The sequence below is a fragment of the Candoia aspera genome, chromosome 4 (assembly GCF_035149785.1).
Source record: "Candoia aspera isolate rCanAsp1 chromosome 4, rCanAsp1.hap2, whole genome shotgun sequence".
Classification (NCBI taxonomy): domain Eukaryota; kingdom Metazoa; phylum Chordata; class Lepidosauria; order Squamata; family Boidae; genus Candoia; species Candoia aspera.
The window spans coordinates 96646388-96666553 of record NC_086156.1 but is presented as its reverse complement, the minus strand read 5'-3'; the positions used below and the strand labels follow the sequence as shown (position 1 = coordinate 96666553).

The following is a 20166-nucleotide window of genomic DNA, read 5'->3' as shown; positions in this document are numbered from 1 at the left end:
ACACAATGAATTTGACAAAGATAAATGCAAAGTTCTCCACTTAGGAACAAGAAATTAAATAAATAGGAATAAAAACTTTTAAGTCTTCTTTGGGTTGATTTCAACTGCTGGTGACTACTTGGAAATATCCATGCAATTTTTTTGGCAACCCTACTGATGTGGCTTGCCATTGCCTTCTTCTAGTTTACCCAGCCTGGGGTGTGTTTAGTCCTGAGAAAAGTCTGAAGAGGGATAACCTTAACTCTTTAAATATCTGAAGTGGTGATACAACCTATTTCTCTCTCATCCCAGAGTATAGGATATGAAATAATCCTCTTACATTCTAAGTTTAGAATTAACAGTGAAGGTATCAAAGTGCTGGATAGCTTCTGCCTTTTAGGATCAACCATCAATAGTAAAGGAACAAGCAATCAAGAAATATGCCACAGACTAGAACTTGGAGGAGCAGGCATGAAGGCTTTGGAAAAGATACTCAGATGCTGTGATCTGTCTATATCTACAAAGATCAGAATTGTGCAAACCATGGTATTCCCTGTGACACTCTATGGAAGCAAAAGTTGGACTTTAATGAAGTAGGATATTGACACCTTTGAACTTTGGTGTTGGAGAAGACTCCTGAGAATACCATGGACAGCCAAGAAAACAAACAAATAGATCACCAAACAAATCAATCCAGATTTCTCACTCACACAAATGACCAGGCTCAGATTATCCTACTATGGACATATTATGCAAGGACCTAGCTCAGTGGAATGCTCTAATGCTGGGAAAGGTGGAAGGAAAGAGAAGAGAAGAAGAAGAGGATGACCAGCAGCAAGGTGGATGGACTCAGTTACAGTGGTAATGAGTGTACCATTGGGAGACTTGAAAGAACAGGTTAGGGATAAATCATCATAGAGAAAATCTATCTATGTGGTCACTAGCAGTCGAAAACAAGTTGATGGCCTTTCAACCCCATATTTTCCCATTGTCCCATCTGTATATTATAACCAAAAATTTTAGCCCACTTTGTCATACATTCTTTCACTTGTTCTTCTTCTGTTTCAAATTTCAGTAAAAGTTTATACATTTTACCAATCATTTGTTCATCATTTATACACAGTTCCATTTCAAAGCCAGTCTTAGAATATCTTGAAATTTACACTATGTTATAATCTAAAAGAAAACTTTTATAAAATGATGTACCATTGGTATATGACACCAGAAAAAATATCTAGAATGTATAAATGTACTTCAAATCTATGTTGGAAATGGGGAGAACAAGAAGGGTCATTTTACCATACTTGGTGGCTCTGCAAAAAAGCTAGAAGGTTTTCAGTTGAAATGCATACACTGATTCAGAGGATTTTAAACATTAATATACAACTGAAGCCAGAATGTTTCCCCTTGGGACTGATGGACAAACAGTTAGAAAAAAGCCATTGAACTTTGTTTTTACATATGATAACTGCAATAAGATTATTGTACGCACAAAGATGGAAAGATTTGGCAATACCTACAACAGGGGAATGGTTGGTGAAGATAATAGAACTTGATGAGATGGCCAAACTGACCTGTTTGATTGGAGAAAAGACAATAGCTTGGTTTATTGCTGACTGGAAACCCCTTATGGACTTTTGGTGCAAAACAAAACAAAACAAAACCAAAAAAAAGAAAGAAAAGAACATGATCTATGGTTTTGACAATTAGATAAGATAGATTATAGAAAATAAAGAGTCACGGTATAACTATAGAGAAAGTAGTAAATCTACGATTGTACTTACAACTGCTGTAAAGAAGATCAGAAGCCACTTTTTAATATCTTTTTTCTTTGTTTTCTATTTTTCTTCTATCTTTTTTCTTTTCTTTTTGCACCTTAGCTTTCTCTTTTACTTCTTTCTTTTTCTTTTTTCCTTCTTCCTTTATTTTAGTTTGTATTAATTTTTATTCTTGTTTTTAAAACTTTCAGTATAATTATATTAAAAAAACAACTTGATGGCACATAATCAGTCAATCAATCAATCAAGTTCTAAGGATTCCTGTTGAATGTTAGACAAACTCACTAATCATAAGGGAAGTTCAGTAGTGGAACCAACTGCCAAAGGAGGCAATGTGCTTCTCTTCTCTGGATGTGTCCAAACAGTCTGGACATTCATCTGCTGGGGCTTCTTTAATGTGGGTAACCCTAATCCTTTCCAAATCTAGGATTTTATGACCCTTCCTTGCAGCTGTTGCAACATTTGTGGAGAGGGAGAGAGACGCTTGGTATTTTAGAGGAAAGGATCAAGATGTTTTTAAACAGAAAAAAGTAACATGGGGCGATGCAGCCACAGATTTCCCAAATTTGGGCCCCCAAAATTCTGTCAAATATTTTGGTTCTCCTTCCTAGTCTTGCTGTTCTTACCTGATTCTTTCTTGATAGTGAGAAAAGTCTCTGAATTCTTGGGATGAGTGTTGCTGTTATGGGGAAGAAGAGTCCTTTATAAATACTCAGGTGCATGGTTGACTAGGAATAAACAAATACTTCCTGGTTTGAAGAAGCTGCTTTTTTAAGAGACTACAATATGTTGTATCTGTGGAGATGGAATGAATTAAATACAAACAAAGAACTGAGTATGTTTGTAGATACTCAATGTTTCTTCATCACCAGCCTGATAAAGAGGTAGCTGTTGAGTCAAAACACATACCTCTCTATCAGAAATTCTATCCAGGTCTTCCAGCATGTTCTTATGTGTAAATGTCAGCTTTGGTATGTCTCCAGCAGCATCATATCCTATCCTCATCTCTCTTTTTTTCTTTTTAAAAATGTGGCATCGTGATATGCAAAATAAACAAAGGAGAAAAGATTAAAAAATAAAGAATAAATATAAATGAGCAAGAGAGAAAAAGGAAAACAGGCTAAGTACATATGTTAAAAAACCCTCAGTTTTTAAGCAAAACTTAATAGGCAAAAGTTAAAAAAAAGGTAATAGTAGTACCTTTTTCCATTACTTTGATAAACAGCCTGCTACACAGACAGTTAACACATACTGTCAATCCAGGATGGTGGTACTGTCCTTCTATCTTATGAGAATCATAGTTTTTACTACAGCCCATGCTTGGTACATTTGTAGCTCTCTTGCATTTCTAAATTCCACACTTGGAATATGTTATTCAAAGTCACACCGCATAAGACCCTATTTATAAAGTAATGAAAATTAAACCCAAATACACTGACCGTTGGGGAAAATCAAATCATACGAATTGATGCCCTTTCACCATTTTACAATTCCAGCATAATGAATCTGGCAGACAATCCTTTCTAAACATTATCTTTAAAGATTGTTGACTAAGGCTTCTATTAAGATCATAAGCGTATTTAATATTCTTTAAAATTGTCAGAAACCAAATATGTATCTATGTTACTGTTAGTCTTTTTTTCCCCCTTTCTTTTTTTTCCTGTTATTTTTCTCCTTTTTTTTTTAAGCATTTACAAATAACAATACAGGGGAGATTTTTGGCACTAAGCTCAAAGATTTATACTCTTTTTCATATCATAAAAATAACTCAAAGTATTTTGTCTGGTATGGTCAATCTATACTGAGCATTAAGTGTATAACTTAAGTAATTTTATTTGCCCCCTTATCAATACTGTATTTCCTGAAACAATATCTTTGTTTTAAATAAATATCTTTTTTAAAAAAGAGTTGGAATAACAACTCATTACCGCACTATGAGCAACAAAGCAGCAGTATATATTTCAAACAAAAATCAGGCATCATCATTGATATGCAGCATCAGTGGTTCTCATTGATGATGCAAATCAATATCCAAACTGCATTTTGTGCAGGCTATAAAAACACTTCATCCAGTGCAAGCATACTGTTGAAAAGTTCCTCCATGCTCCCTTTAAGGTGATGAACACTCCTTAATGATTTTTACAGATGTTTATTATGTTTTTGGCATTCTTGAGTTATAGCAAGGCAGGTCATATAATTGCAAGTATCCCTGTCAATGGCTTATTGCTTGATGTAAGCAAGCAACCAAAGGTTTCATTAATCTCATGGGAACAGAAAAGAGTGGCAGAATTATGGACATCAGCTGATCACATCATAAAGCAAGTCCAGAATGGGCTTCCATCCTAACCAGTCAAGTGTCACAGCAAAATCTTCAAAGAGAGGTAGCATTGATGCTGGAGTACAGCGGAAAGTCCTAGATGAATGCCCAGTGCCTCCAAGAAATATTTTGCTTGCATTTGCCCATTTAATGCCCTGTATGGGCCACTTAAAGAAGGCTGCCATTTACTATCAACTTAACTGACTCTGGTTTGAGTCTGGATTGATAGGAGCCTTACTGACTATTCTTGCACTTGATGTGTTATCAATAATGCATCTAGTTCTCTGAAATTTTCACAGCATCCAGAGGGCTCGTTTTAAGCTCTTCAAATCAATTTTATGGACCTACCACCCTCCAAGGCAGCTTTTCTTAACTGGGATTCCACAGAATCCTAGGGTTCTGTGAGAGGTCACTAGGGATTCCTTGAGAGATCATGATTTGAAAATAAATGTTTTTTGAACTTCATGTACTGTGCAATGCTAGTGTTTGACTTTTTTACTTACTGTGACTCAAATGCTGGCCTGCTGCTTTGTTGTTGTAAGCACTCTACAATGTGGATTGGGTAGATTCGAAGTGAATTGTATTGTGAAGTTTTTGTATTTGTTATGAGCTTTATAAAAACATTATCTGAGGCCTGAAAATTATTTGAAGGGCTCCTCCAGAGTAAAAAGGTTGAGAAAGGCTGCTGTAAGGGATGCAAACATGTTCTTGTGAACTTGTATATATCAGTCCACCTTTTGGGTCAATGCTCATTTAATTAGCCATTCTGGGCAATGTTCTAGCTGCTCCCACTGCGTCTCTCTGCCCTGATACGGCCTCCATTCTATAGGCCATAATGAGCCAAGTAAAACCTCCTCTAAATTGCACTGGATATATTCCCAGAAAACCAGCTCTCCACTTCTTTATTTTTGTTTCTTTAATAGTCATTGTATTGCTTTATTTGTATTTCATCTGCTGTTCTTCCTCTAGATCTTCTTCATGTCCTGGTCTGGTCTGGGCATGCAGAAAAGGGATGGGGCCCAAAAGATTGTCTTGTGTTATCAAGCCCATCCTCCCACTGCTGTTGAGTTATATCAGTCAAATAAAAACATGGGGGAATGTGGAAATCATAACTTGTCTTCCCTGTATTCCATCAGACTTGTCATAAGTCTTTGGCCATTGTCATAACTAGTCATCGTCATTGCTGTTCCTTCATCACCAGCTCCACTGAAAACTATGTACATCCATTGCCACCACAAAGTAGGAATGAGCACTTGCAGAGAGAGAAGGTACATTCCAAGGGTGTTCCTAGAGTTGCAGAAGACTGTACAGGTAGTCCTCGCTTGGCGATCACAACTGGGAGCAGAATTTTGGTTGCTAAGCAAAGTGGTCATTAAGCGAATTCAATGCAATTTCACGACCTTTTTTAGGTGGTTGTTAAGTGAATCTCTGCGGGAATTAAGTGAACCACATGGTCATTAAGTGAATCATGTGGTTCCCCATTGATTTTGCTTGCCAGAAGCTGGCTGGGAAGGTCGAAAATGGTGATCACCTGACCACATGACTCTGCGACCATCATAAATGCAAACCATAAATGCCAAGCGCCCAGCTCATGATCATGGGGACACTGTGATGGTCATAAGTGGGAGAAGCGGTTGTAAGTTATTTTTTTCAACACCGTTGTAAGTCCAAAGCATCACTAAATGAATAGTTACGTGAGGATTACCTGTAAAGGACAAAGAATTTGTGACCCTATATCTTTCCATAACATAGCATAGTGAAGACAGATTAAGGTTACTTATTGAACTTATTTGAGGTCCATTTTCTCTCGTGTTATATAACTATTGATTTTGGCTATGGGACAGCTTCCATTGTATTAAATTTGTATATGCAAACAGAGATGGGCAAACATAGTGGTTACACTTGCCATCGTTAAACTTGGCGCAATGCATCATTCATCAGGACAATCATGTTATAGCTTCCATTTAAACGGGCTTGGGCAATTAGGGGCATTTATGGATGCTACTAATGTTCTAGTTGTTCAATGATTTTGAGGAATATCTTAAATCCTAATTATTAATTTCTTCAGCAAAGGATCGTTACCTTGTCGTGGTGCTGGAGCTTGAGCACCTCAATGATGCCATGAGCTAAACTGTGAAGGGCCACCCAAGATGGAAAGGTCGTGACAGAGAGGTCAGACTAAATGCGATCCCTGGGGAAGGTGGGGGCAACCCACCCCAGTATTCTTGCCGTGAAAACTAAATGGATCAGTACAACCAGAGATATGTCGGTATACCATCGGAAGATGAGACTCCCAGGTTGGAAGGTGGTCAAATTGCTACTGGGGAGGAACAGGATGAGTTCAACTAGCCCCAGACATGATGACGCTGCTAGCTCAAAGCCGAAAGGACAGCTAGCGGCCGACGGTGCTGGTGGTGAACGGTGAATCCGATGTTCTAAGGATCAACACACCATTGGAACCTGGAATGTAAGATCTATGAGCCAGGGCAAATTGGATGTGGTTATTGGTGACATCTCAAGATTAAAGATAGACATTTTGGGTGTCAGTGAACTGAAATGGACTGGAATGGGTCACTTCACATCAAATGACCACCAGATCTACTACTGTGGACAAGAGGACCACAGAAGAAATGGAGTAGCCTTCAAAATTAATAGCAAAGTGGCTAAAGCAGTGCTTGGATACAATCCAAAAAACAATAGAATGATCTCAATTTGAATTCAGGGCAAGCCATCTAACATCACAGTGATCCAAATATATGCCCCAACCACAGATGCTGAAGAAGCTGAAGTAGAGCAGTTCTATGAGGATCTGCAGCACCTACTGGACAACAGTAGGCTGATAGAATTTTGCCAAGACAACTCACTCTGCATAACAAACACTCTCTTCCAACAACCTAAGAGACGGCTTTATACATGGACTTCACCAGATGGACAACACTGAAATCAGATTGACTACATCCTTTGCAGCCAAAGGTGGCGGACATCTATACAGTCGGTAAAAACAAGACCTGGAGCTGACTGTAGTTCTGATCACAAACTTCTTCTTGCACAATTTAGGATCAGACTAAAGAGATTAGGGAAGACCCACAGATCAGCTAGATATGAGCTCACTAATATTCCTAAGGAACATGCAGTGGAGGTGAAGAATAGATTTAAGGGGCTGGACTTAGTAGATAGGGTCCCAGAAGGACTATGGACAGAAGTTCGCAACATTGTTCAGGAGGCGGCAACAAAATACATCCCAAAGAAAGAGAAAACCAAGAAGGCAAAATGGCTGCCTGCTGAGGCACTAGAAGTAGCCCAAGAAAGAAGGAAAGCAAAAGGCAACAGTGATAGGGGGAGATATGCCCAATTAAATGCAAAATTCCAGAGGTTAGCCAGAAGAGATAAGGAATTATTTTTAAACAAGCAATGCGTGGAAGTGGAAGAAGACAATAGAATAGGAAGGACAAGAGACCTCTTCTAGAAAATTAGAAACATTGGAGGTAAATTCCAGGCCAAAATGGGTATGATCAAAAACAAAGATGGCAAGGACCTAACAGAAGAAGAAGAGATCAAGAAAAGGTGGCAAGAATACACAGAAGACCTGTATAGGAAGGATAACAATATTGGGGATAGCTTTGACGGTGTGGTCAGTGAGCTAGAGCCAGACATCCTGAAGAGTGAGGTTGAATGGGCCTTAAGAAGCATTGCTAATAACAAGGCAGCAGGAGACGACGGCATCCCAGCTGAACTGTTCAAAATCTTGCAAGATGATGCTGTCAAGGTAATGCATGCTATATGCCAGCAAATTTGGAAAACACAAGAATGGCCATCAGACTGGAAAAAATCAACTTATATCTCCATACCAAAAAAGGGAAACACTAAAGAATGTTCAAACTATCGAACAGTGGCACTCATTTCACATGCCAGTAAGGTAATGCTCAAGATCCTGCAAGGTAGACTTCAGCAATTCATGGAGCAAGAATTGCCAGAGGGACAAGCTGGGTTTAGAAAAGGCAGAGGAACCAGGGACCAAATTGCCAATATCCGATGGATAATGGAAAAAGCCAGGGAGTTTCAGAAAAACATCTATTTCTGTTTTATTGACTATTCTAAAGCCTTTGACTGTGTGGATCATAACAAATTGTGGCAAGTTCTTAGTGGTATGGGGATACCAAGTCATCTTGTCTGCCTCCTGAAGAATCTGTATAACAACCAAGTAGCAACAGTAAGAACAGACCACGGAACAACAGACTGGTTTAAGATTGGGAAAGGAGTACGGCAGGGCTGTATACTCTCACCCTACCTATTCAACTTGTACGCAGAACACATCATGCAACATGCTGGGCTTGAGGAATCCAAGGCTGGAGTTAAAATCGCTGGAAGAAACATTAACAATCTCAGATATGCAGATGGTACCACTTTGATGGCTGAAAGCGAAGAGGAACTGAGGAGCCTTATGATGAAGGTGAGAGAAGAAAGTGCAAAAGCTGGCTTGCAGCTAAACCTCAAAAAAACCAAGATTATGGCAACCAGCTTGATTGATAACTGGCAAATAGAGGGAGAAAATGTAGAAGCAGTGAAAGACTTTGTATTTCTAGGTGCGAAGATTACTGCAGATGCTGACTGCAGTCAGGAAATCAGAAGATGCTTAATCCTTGGGAGAAGAGCAATGACAAATCTCGATAAAATAGTTAAGAGCAGAGACATCACCCTGACAACAAAGGTCTGCATAGTTAAAGCAATGGTATTCCCCGTAGTAACATATGGCTGTGAGAGCTGGACCATAAGGAAGGCTGAGAGAAGGAAGATAGATGCTTTGGAACTGTGGTGTTGGAGGAAAATTCTGAGAGTGCCTTGGACTGCCAGAAGATCAAACCAGTCCATCCTCCAGGAAATAAAGCCAGACTGCTCACTTGAGGGAATGATATTAAAGGCCAAACTGAAATACTTTGGCCACATAATGAGAAAACAGGACACCCTGGAGAAGATGCTGATGCCAGGGAGAGTGGAAGGCAAAAGGAAGAGGGGCCGACCAAGGGCAAGATGGATGGATGATATTCTAGAGGTGACGGACTTGTCCCTGGGGGAGCTGGGGGTGTTGATGACCGACAGGAAGCTCTGGCGTGGGCTGGTCCACAAAGAGTCGGAGGTGACTGAACGAATAAACGACAAAACAATTATTAATTTGCACAATATATTTGATATGGGCTTTGGAGTTGTTCCCAGATAAACATACTGTATGACCAATTATTATGTGACTCTGTGCTTCAGATCTTTTGTAACTTTTAACACAGATTCAAAATAGTATATCCTAGGGAAAAACATGCTGCTACATATCTTGAATTAATATAATTTATTTATTTTAAGAATGGGGAAAATCATATTAAACTGCATTTTTTAATAGAAGTGTGCACAAATTTAGCAGGATATGAGTATAGTAAGGATTCTGGAAACCTGATATGAAATTTAAAATGCACTGTTACTAATACTGTATACAATTCAGCACATAGATCTTTTTTAAAAAGATCAAATAAAGGTCTCTGAAAAAATATTCCCTCCGTTTTGAATGTTATATAAATTTAGCAGGAAATGAGTATAAAACTGCACACATACTTACGTACTTCAGTAAAAAAAAATCAGCATGCAGATATGGGCTAAAGAATAGTGAACTGAAGCAATTTGCCATGGAGATTAAGCTACAATTCCTAGGCAGTGAAATGAGAGTTTGATTGACCCATTCATTGTGGGTCTTAATGAATCCAAGAAGGCAATTATTTTTTTCACATTGGAATATTATACTTTGGATGACACTGTTTAGGAAATGAATGAACAAGCTTTAAATGTTGGCATTGTTTGTGTACTCAAACCCTCTTTATGTATCGGCATAAGCTCTGAAAACATTGAGAGGGAAAGATATGGAGGAGTTTAGAGCATTCAGAACGGAGGGAATATTTTTTCACAGACCTTTATTTGACCTTTTTAAAAAAGGGAATGAGGAACAATTATATCTATGTGCTGAACTGTATACAGTATTAGCAACATGTGCATGAGGAGTTATTCCTGTTTTAAATTTTCTATCAGATTTCCAGAGGCCTTTTTTTCTGCTTAACACTCATTTATAATTCACATACTGTACATATGAACTGTAAAAAAAAAAGGTACAAAAGATGGCACTAATGCAGTGTTTTTCAAACTTGGCAACTTGAAGAAGTGTGGACCTCAGTTCCCAGAATTCCCCAGCCAGCATGCTGGCTGCAGAATTCTGGGAATTGAAGTCCAACATCTTCAAGTTGCCAAGTTTGAAAAACATTGTATTAAATCATTAAAAAGAGAGTCCATTTTAATAACTCAGTAATAAATGAAAGTTAGAAATGTCTCTTTCAGTTTTTAAGATTAATGTCCAACCCTACATAGCAGGGCAAGATCAAGGAAGCAAAAAGTTTACACACTTCAGTAAAATATCATAATACTAGTCTAGTAGTAGGGTAAATACAGTATCTTGGAAACAGCAAGCCATAATGCTGGGAAGTTCTTTCTTTCCATTTTATGTAAACCCTTGTAGGGAAATAAATTAACAAAAAGGTAGTTTGTTCCTTCAAGGAAAAGTGATGGGTATTCAGTGGTTATGTTCTGGGACATCAAATAGCATTCATTTCCTTCTTGTATTATTCCTTCCTGGTTACTTACTGGAAACCCTGTAGATGAAGAGATTGGTAGGTGAATAGAAGGATTTAGTAGATTAAGAATGGGCTTCAGTGATACACAAAAAGTGATTTATAGGTGAACAATAGCCCTCAAACATATCCAAGGTGTAAAATATTTTGAAGTTATTATAGCAATTCAGTAAGTAAATAAGTGAAAGAAGCCCTCTACCATTACTTTCCAATGAACAGGCCCTGTCAAAGCATTATCCTGTGTAATGGCAATTATAGCATCCTCTGTCCTCCTGATTTGGTGTTTGACATATTTCATCATCTCTACTTGGCTTGTGTGACATTTATGGTTTTCATGACAGAGAGAATATTACCAGATGTGGCCTCAAAATTTGCCATCACTCAGCTGCTGCAGAGTGTGGAAGCTGAAAGCTTTAGATCTCAGATATGTGTCTGCAGGGCTCTGTTCTTCCATGTTAGCACCATTTTCATACCACTGATGTTTTGTCAGCTATTCCAGTTCCCATATCTTCCAGCTCCTACGGTATTGTCAATTTCAATATATATTTCTTTTTTGTTGTTAGCAATATTTTTTCTTTTTGTTTTATTATCTTCTTGTAAATCTTAATACGTTGTAATGTTTCAATACAATGAATGGAAGATCATTAACACTATGTTGTTTAGATAACCTAGGGTATTGTAAATAAAGAGAGAACCCCGAATTACAGGGTGTGTTGGGTTGCAGTTATTGTAGCCAACAGTAGTACAATCACTTACTGAACTGAAGGAGGCAATTGCTTTTTCAAAAGGGAAAAACACATGCTAGATGTCTTTGTTGATGAATGAATCAAGCACCAATGGATGTTAGTTGTTTGCTCAGACTTCCTTTATGTATCATTGATACCCGCATGAGGCTGTTATAACATTCAGTGGCAAAGATATGAAAGGAGTAAGGAATTCTAAAAGGGGGAAAATACAGTACTTTCACCCACCACTTTAGGTGTGCTAGTAAACATTAAGTTATTCTTTTGTGGGCTTCTTCGGCTACATAGGTTTTTTTCTCCCTCATGGTTGGTGTAGTAAGGAAAATGACTTATAGAGGTATGAGAGAAAAACAGCAAAGGTGAAACCCGGTAACTGCAGATTATCAACCCAGCAGGGTTAAAGAGGTAAGACACTCATACCCAGATTTATGCTTGCTTATTTTTCATGTAATTTTATTGATAAACACACAGGACAGAAGTAAAAGGGTGAGTGAAGCTTTTCATCAACCTAAAAAACCCTAATGGCTAATTCTGTATCCTTTCATACTGATGTCCTGTTTATCTGCTAATTAAGTCAAAGTGAGTACAAGAATGTCCAAGTTAGAGGACAGAAGATTGCCAGCCTCAATTAAGGAATTTGCTGAATGACTGCTTTCACATTACATGGTTAACCTGGTTGCTGAATTAACCTAATTTCACTGTTTGCACAGTGCATCCAACCATCTACAGTAAATGGGCTGGGTTTGCACTTAGCTACAAAGTATCCAACCAGCCATCCAAGGTTAAAACTGTATCAGCTTCTCATGTTGTGCCAGTACAGTTGCTAGGTTGGAAAATGACCTGGCTAGGCATGTTGTAGGGACACAGGAAATGGACATTTGATCTGCTTCTAGTCTTAGCTTAGCAATTGGATTATTTTGTGTGTAGGCTGAAAATGGTTTGATATTGTTGATTATGTTTCTTACAGCAAGGGCAATGGGCACTGAAAGGAGTGGCCCCGTGGGAACATTTTGCCATCAGCCCTTCATTCTGTTCTGATCTTATCTTTGATCCAAAAACTATAGAAGGGCACTGAAGTATAGACACCGGGGCGGGAGCTTTCAGCACATCCAACTCCCCAAGACACGATCCCAGCTTGGGTCCATCTCCTCCCGACTTTACAAACCAAGGCTCCACCACCGTCACCCTGTGGGGAAAGAAATAAGATTTAGTGTGTATATACAGAGGACATTCTAATGTCAGATTTAGAGTATGGGTTACAGTGAGGGCATCAGAATGGTGAAGCAGTTAAATTGTTAGAGGAGGGCCAGGGAGGGCCCGGTTGAAGGCTACCATCAGCCCTGGAAGCTCTCTGGGTGGGTTTGGACTGGTTGCTATCTCTCAGGGCAACCTATCTCAGAGGAGGCAGTGAAGCTATATTGTAGGAGGGAGTGGTGTTGATATCACCTTGTGCTCCTGGATAAAATCCAGAATATACATCAAACTAATCTAATGAACAAAGAATGTTTGCAAAGTTGTTTGAGACAAGACACTGTGTTCTTGGCCTTATAAATTTTATTTGAAATGATTGTTTATATGTAGTGGTTTGACAATGTAATATTAGGGTTAGGGTTGCCATTTATCTATTGATTTCATTTATATTGTGCCTTTCATTAAACATGAGTAATTTTTCTCCTGATTGGACAGAGCCATGTTGAGTACCAAGTTCAGTTCTAGACATCATAACATCATATTTAAGAAGGATTCAAAAAGACTGGAACAGGATAAGAGAAGGGCAGTAAGGATGAAGAGGGACTGGAAGCTAAAGTATTAAAGATACAGAAAGGTTGATTTTTGTTAAATATTATGAAAAACTTGCTGATGGTCAGAGGAGCCCAGGAATAGAGGGAAACTTCATATAATGAAATTTCCATGAAAGAAACCTCTGCATGGAATAGATGGTTGGATTCAATGGTTTTCAAATGGTTCTTACCAACATTTAAATTTCATGATATGATTATTATTGTCATTATCATTACTTCCTTTTCACGGTATCACTCAACTTCAAGGTGGCAGACTTAAACATCTAGGCAGAAATGGCTAACACAATCAGTTTCATTTTTACTAATTCTTTAAGTATTTTAAGTGATGCCTGATAAAATTAACTGATTGCTGTTGAAAGCAAAGGATGAGTCTGTGTTCTGGTTGTTCCCTGCTGAAGGAAATATCCCTCTGAAATGTTGGCTTTTGTGGATAAAATATGGCTACCAGATCTGAAAGATGATGAGACTCCTATACAATAAAGAGCAATGCAACCGGCACTTGCTGTGATTCCCTTTCCTACCCAACGTGCACTGTCCTCTTTGGCTTTGGACCAGTTTAGAAGGAAACCAGACTTGGCCCTCCTTTGACAGTTTTCATTGTGGGCTGTGGATATGAAGAACAGTTTGTGGACCTTGTACCTTACAGGCATCTATCCCGCCTTGAGGATAACCAGCACAGATCATATCAGGCATGACAGGATCCTTCTCCATGCCTTCAACTGGGGAAGCACTGAAGAGGCTGTTGCAGGTCTTTTGGTCTATGATAGGCACCTTTGCTTCCTGTAGAGTTAATGGGGCTGTCAGGGGTACTGTAGGAGATAGAAAGAGAGAAGGGAGATCACAATCATGCAAGGCAGGAGCACTAGAGTTAACTGTATACTGAGTGGATGTACATAATTTGAGCCTAAAATTTATGTCATGATGAGCTTCTGGAAACTGTATCTACAGTATATGGTAAAAAAAGTGGGCTCTCCATACTTGTTTTGCCACATGATTCTATTAATTTGTACATGGATGAAAGTCCATTTACTCTCAATAAACTGCTAAAAGAAGATTCCTCACCACCATTTTCAGTATTTCCCCATCCAGCAATCCAACAATTCTCATCACCGGAGAACTGTTCAGAGGACTTTGGCAAGCAGACAGGAAGGATGTGGCTGGTGAAGGGCACGGGTGATGCCAGTTTAAGTAAAGCAATATCCGCAGGAGAGCCAACCTTGCCCAGGTAGTCAGGGGGAATGAACAACTTTACCACATTGGATGTTGCCACATTTTGGGAGAGATTTAAGAGCTGATTGGCACCGAGCACCACAACATATTTTTCAGTGGAATGGGATCTGTAAAACAGAGCAAAGGAGGAGTGAAAAAGTAGCTTTAAGTTTTTTTGTTTTATTTTCAAACAGAAAAAAAAAGGGGGAAAGAAATTGTTCAGTTAAATTAGGGATTCTTTCTTCTGTTTAATGGATTAGGAATTTTGTGAGGATATATTTTATTCTGAAACTGATGTTTCATTCATCCTTCCTATTCATTCTCCAGAGGAGAAGTGTAGCTCAATGATCGAAAAACAGACGCTTTATACATGGAGACTCACAGCCTCTGTCATCCACCAACTCAGTGCTGAAAATATTTCCACCAGCCTTGGACCCATCTTGGTAAGATGAAATTCAGCTGGACCTCATGGTTTGCAGAATAAACAATGAATGACTTGGTTCCCATTGTAAGTTTAAACCTTACAAACCAGAATGGTTGAGTTTACATGGTGAGATATGCCAAAATCAAGTACTCTGAATTATGGCTGTCTTATTGTCTGAACCCATTCAGTGGTCCATGGCCTGACTGAATATATAGAAGCTTGCTATGTATATGCAATCAGGGAGGAGTAAACTGTCACAAAAGGGTGATCAGGGCCCTATACGTGGATCCTCTCTAGCTGCACAAGGAGGTAGCTGGGATTGTGTCAGGCTATTTCATGCGTTTTGCACATATATTCCTCAGTTTACCATTTTTCATCCACTGATTGAAATATACATCTTTTTCCTACCTCAGCTCCCTTGCAAATTAACTCTAATAAGTTTTTATTTTATTTTATTATTTTACTTTATTTTTAACTCTGTCACAATATTTTAAAAACATAAACCAGCCAAAAGTATAAGATTCTTTTACAACACTTCCAGGCAAGACTAAACAAAAGTAGCTGATTCAGGTTATGGCTCCAAATCTTAGCAGTATCCACAGGGGGAATCAGCACATGTAAAAAAGACTTTTTCTGCTCCAACCATGGACCCTGCTGGGGAACAACCCAGAGTCGTTCCTATTGATATTTTAGGATAAAAGAAATTTCCAATGGATTTCTTTTACTTCCTAATTTCAATACCACCTAAGCAGGTTCATTTGCAGATTAGCTGCAATAAAATGAGGTGATATCATGTGACAAAAGTGGCCAATTGCAATTCAGCTCATCCAATAAAATGGGACAGGGGCTTTCTGTCATCTTCTGCTCCCTGATTAACTGCCTGAAAAACGAACTATCCAACATATAGTGACAGAGTGCCAAAATAGAGCCTATAATGGAGATTTCGCCAATTTCCGGGATGCGACAAATGAAGCAAAAAAATTTATTTGTAATCTAGACATATGTCTATAATTTTATACTTTATATTTTATATTTTGTATTTTATCTCTTGTGTTTTTATTCTATTGAACTGTGATGTGAATGTGCCATACGATAAATAATAAAACTGCCTGATTCTTGGCGGCATTACAAGCTTGCCCCTCTTTTACAAGCTTGTCCTTATCTAACACTGATCAGTTGGACTCTGTCTTCCTGAAACCATGAAGCATTGTATAGATACAATTATTACCCATCCTTGCAACAGTTGAGTATATCAGATACTTACCTGTGGAAGCAGCTAGCTGCTGTCAGCACCCACTGTTCATCAATGAGGGAGCCGCCACAAATAGGATGGTGATCCAGACAAATGCTGACATGCCAGGGCCACTCTCCATCAGGGGCATCTTGCCCTCCAACAATTCGGGAAGAGATTCTTGGTTGCCCACAATCTGTGAAGGAGGAGAGCATGTAAGAGGGTGAAGAACTATAGACTTCAGTGCTCAACAAGATGGAATTATTACAATACTGGAATGGTGTTCATCCAAATAACAAACCTGATTTAGCATAGATAAAGATGATTGATTGTCCCTTGCCTCTTTCAGTTTAAGAAAAAACATTTATGGATGCCAAAATAAAGATATGTTTAAAGCAATTGCTATTCAGGTAGAGATTGTGGGGATGGGGGGAGCTGATCCCAGCACCCAGGGATAGGAGGGTTATCCTTCCCCGCTTGCACCTTCCAAAATGGCTCCTCCAACCTGCCAGTTGAGCTTAAAAAATGCCCTCAGTGGGTAGTTCAGTGCAGGGCTTCCCACATATGGAGAGGTTATGGCTAAAATACCTTCATTATCACTACAGGATTTGAAGGGCTTTGAGAAATAAATCTAGGATTCAAGAAGATAGTTTTAGGGGATTGGCCCCAAGATGGCAGCACCTAGCTAACCTTAATGACTCAGAAAAAATTAAGCAGGGATCCAAAAAATTGTAGACTAAGCTGGGAAGTCAGAAAAACATATCAGAAGAGTTTTTATGCTATGCCAAACCCGAATCTGGATGTATCAGGAGTCCAGGATGACTTGAGTGAGATGTTATGTCTATCTTCCTTGAGCTGTGAATATATTTGAGCCTATGAAACATATTGATTACCCTATAAAGTATTCTCCAGTCAGGGAAGTTGAAGGCAAAGGATTTATGTTTTTTAGTTTATCATTATTCTGCATTCTTGCTCAAAAGAGCTAGTTTGTATAGTGGTTAAGGCACCACATTGGAAACTGGGAGACCGTGAGTTCTAGTCTTGCCTTAGGCACAAAGCCAACTGGGTGATCTTGGGCCAGTCATTGTCTCTCAGTCCTAGGAAGCAGGCAATAGCAAACCACTTCCAAAATCTTGCCAAGAAAACTTCAGGGACTTTTCCAGGCAGTTGCCAGGAGTCAAGACTGACTCGAAGGGACCAACCCACCCCCCACCTTTCTCAAACAGCTCTGCATAGTAAACTCAATTCTCTCTTGGGAATGATACAGCCATATTCAGAATGAAACAGTTTGTTGATTTGGCTTTGTAATCTGCTAGTATCCGCTGAATATGAATATGTAATATATGAAAGTTGTTATCCAGGGCAGGGAACCAGGTGGGATAATTCCTGAGTGTTCTGTTGCTCTGCTTTCCTGCATATCCTTCCCTGAAATACCTATACAGAAATGCTTGCAACACCTTGACGGCTTCTTACCTGGTTGGGAGGCAGGAGCACCTACAGAAATACAAAGGAGAAGGTATTTCAGGTCAAGAGACCTATGATTTGATAGCATATACCAGCAACGGGAAGGGACTCTGCCATCATTAAATCAGGCAGTTTCTAATTAGTCCCAATTTCTTGCTTCATCTGAATTATAAACTTATGATTGGCAATTTTGAAACAAGCCAGGATATTGAACCATGGATTGAGGTTGATTTAATATCCTTGAGTATTCCAAAACAGAAGCCTCTACAGGCCAAGATTGTAGAGTATTGAGCAAGAAAAGTTGTGTCTAGTAACTCTTGCCCTTATGGACCACAAGGCTCCTGTTAATTCTTTGGGCTGATAGGCATTCCAAGATTATGTGTAGATGTAAACCAGGGCGTTGCAGTAAAGGGAATATCTAGTGTTGCAGGTTCATCCTGCATCATCAAATGGCACTGACCCTTCAGCATCTGCTGACTTCCTTGTCATAAGGTTATAGCTAGAGAGTTCAGGATTCCCTGTATTCCCTATATTCCCTCTTCAGCTATCCTTTGCCAGCTCTTCTCTGAGAGGTTGCTAATCTGCAGTCACTTCCTTCTGTCTTTCTTCCCAGCATGGAAACAGAACACATGCTCTTGGACTCTCCTCCGAGTAGGATTTTTTTTTTTTTAAATGTACTGCTGAGATATAAAAAACTACTATCAGGGATTGTACAATATAAAGAGCCTACGTACATTATATTGATTAAAATAAACTTGGCATAAAGAAAAACAAAGAGAGATATATACAGTTAATTTAATATCAAGGTGGAATTACTTCAGTCTTTAAATTTATTATTAAATCTAGCCAATATGGAAATATATTGTTCCATTTTCTCATTGTGAGAATGAGACGTTTCGTTACTCAGCTGGGTAACATCATCAGTGCAGGTGAGTGTGGGGTTTGCTGCCTGTTTATGTGCAGTAGCTTCCCCTGCCAGCTTTGGTGGGGGTGTAGTTTCCTCCTTGGTGGTTCCTTGGTTAGAGTATTAGAGTAACCTCAAGGTACAGATATTTTCTTCTATTGGAAACACATATTTGGAATCCACTCCTTAACATCAGGAATATAAGGGTTTATTTTTTCCATTTATGGAAATTGATACTCTTTGCCTAGTCCTTCTGGTAGGATAGAGCTAGCTAGGTGCTAGGCTTTGTCTATCCCTATGTTTTTCCTGTAAATTAATCTCCTTTCTGTTATAAAACCTTATTCAGTAATTGTTGATTTCTGCTCCCAGGAATGTTCACATGCACACCCTGAATACTTCCACATTCCCAGATCCTCAAATGGTCTCATGAACTTATTTCACACTGATCAAGAAGGGGGTTTTAAATACATACAGCAAAAGTAATTCGCATTGTCTCCACCATCAGGAACCCCAGAGGGTCTATCCTAAGCCTCTCCCCAAATCAAAATTACCTTCAGTTACAATCAATTGTAGCAGCCACACTGCCAGCAGCAAGGGAAGTGTTTTCAACATGGTCACCACTTCTCCTGAAATGTCTTCCAGATGCCTCCGCTCCAGCCAATAGCTGTTTTATTTTGGTTCTGATGTCTTCTGGTATTCAAACTGTTATATTTCATAGCAAAAAAAAAGATGATGATGGGTGAGCAGCCTGTTTTTCTTCCCTGAGTCTGTGGGTGGCAGGAGAAGTCCCAGTTCCTGTGATGGACTACAGTAATGCAGCTGGTTCTCAGGAAGGAGGGAGTGAGATAAGAGAAAACAGAGTCTGGAGTGTGGGAATACTAAGAGGTTCAGAGTAGCCATGCTCTAGCGCCTCCCAGGTTATTTATCTTTAGGTTAGAGTAGAGTAGCTTTAGTCTGGCAAGATTCTGCCTATACAGTGTGAGCTGATAAAGAACTGAACTTTGGCTGGATTGCTTCTATGTAGTTCTTGGGCTGGGCCTTACAATTCCTGAACGGTTGAGGCCCATCAGGATCTTGTTCTCTCTCTCATCCTGCAAACTCCTATGTCCCTCAACTCAGATTTAATGTTTCAAAATATTCTGGCAACACTAAGGTAGCTGTGGTGAATTGCTATTTTACTACTATAAATATAAAAATAATAATTTAATTTTTGTTAGAGTGTAGGTGTCTTCTGGATAGAAAAGCAGAATAGAGATATTTCAAATGACATAACATTACATTTCATTTCCAAGCTGAAAATGGAGGACAGCTTATCATTCTTACATTAAAGGTCACCACTGAATGAATCTCCTTATTATATGTTTGAAGACCCTTTTCTACCTCTTCTGTGCTCTCTTGATTTGCTCTGCAAGCTCCTCCTTTCCAGAGTTCAGAAGTGGGTTGTGGTTCATGCTGAAGAAGTGTGGATCACTATAAATATGGTTACTTTAATTCTCTGCTTTTCAGTTATTTAATTACAAAAAAAAAGCCCATCTCATTTTTCTCAGCATCATTTCCAGATATAGTCCTGTTGTACAGAGGATGAGTTCAACTAGCCCCAGACATGATGACGCAGCTAGCTCAAAGCCGAAAGGACGGCTAGTGGCCGACGGTGCT

General features: G+C 39.0%; 1 protein-coding gene across 1 annotated transcript; it reads right to left on the bottom strand.

Annotated features, from left to right (window-relative positions):
* Positions 1 to 12067: 12067 nt before the first annotated feature.
* Positions 12068 to 19122, bottom strand: LOC134496094 (serine protease 27-like). Its single transcript, XM_063301851.1, has 6 exons — positions 19062 to 19122; positions 17616 to 17636; positions 16176 to 16338; positions 14341 to 14615; positions 13918 to 14087; positions 12068 to 12662 (listed from the first exon to the last, which is right to left on the bottom strand). Exons 1-6 carry the CDS (start codon positions 19120 to 19122, stop codon positions 12501 to 12503), a joined length of 852 nt encoding a protein of 283 aa, XP_063157921.1. The 3' UTR covers positions 12068 to 12500.
* Between the last annotated feature and the right edge of the window lie 1044 nt (positions 19123 to 20166).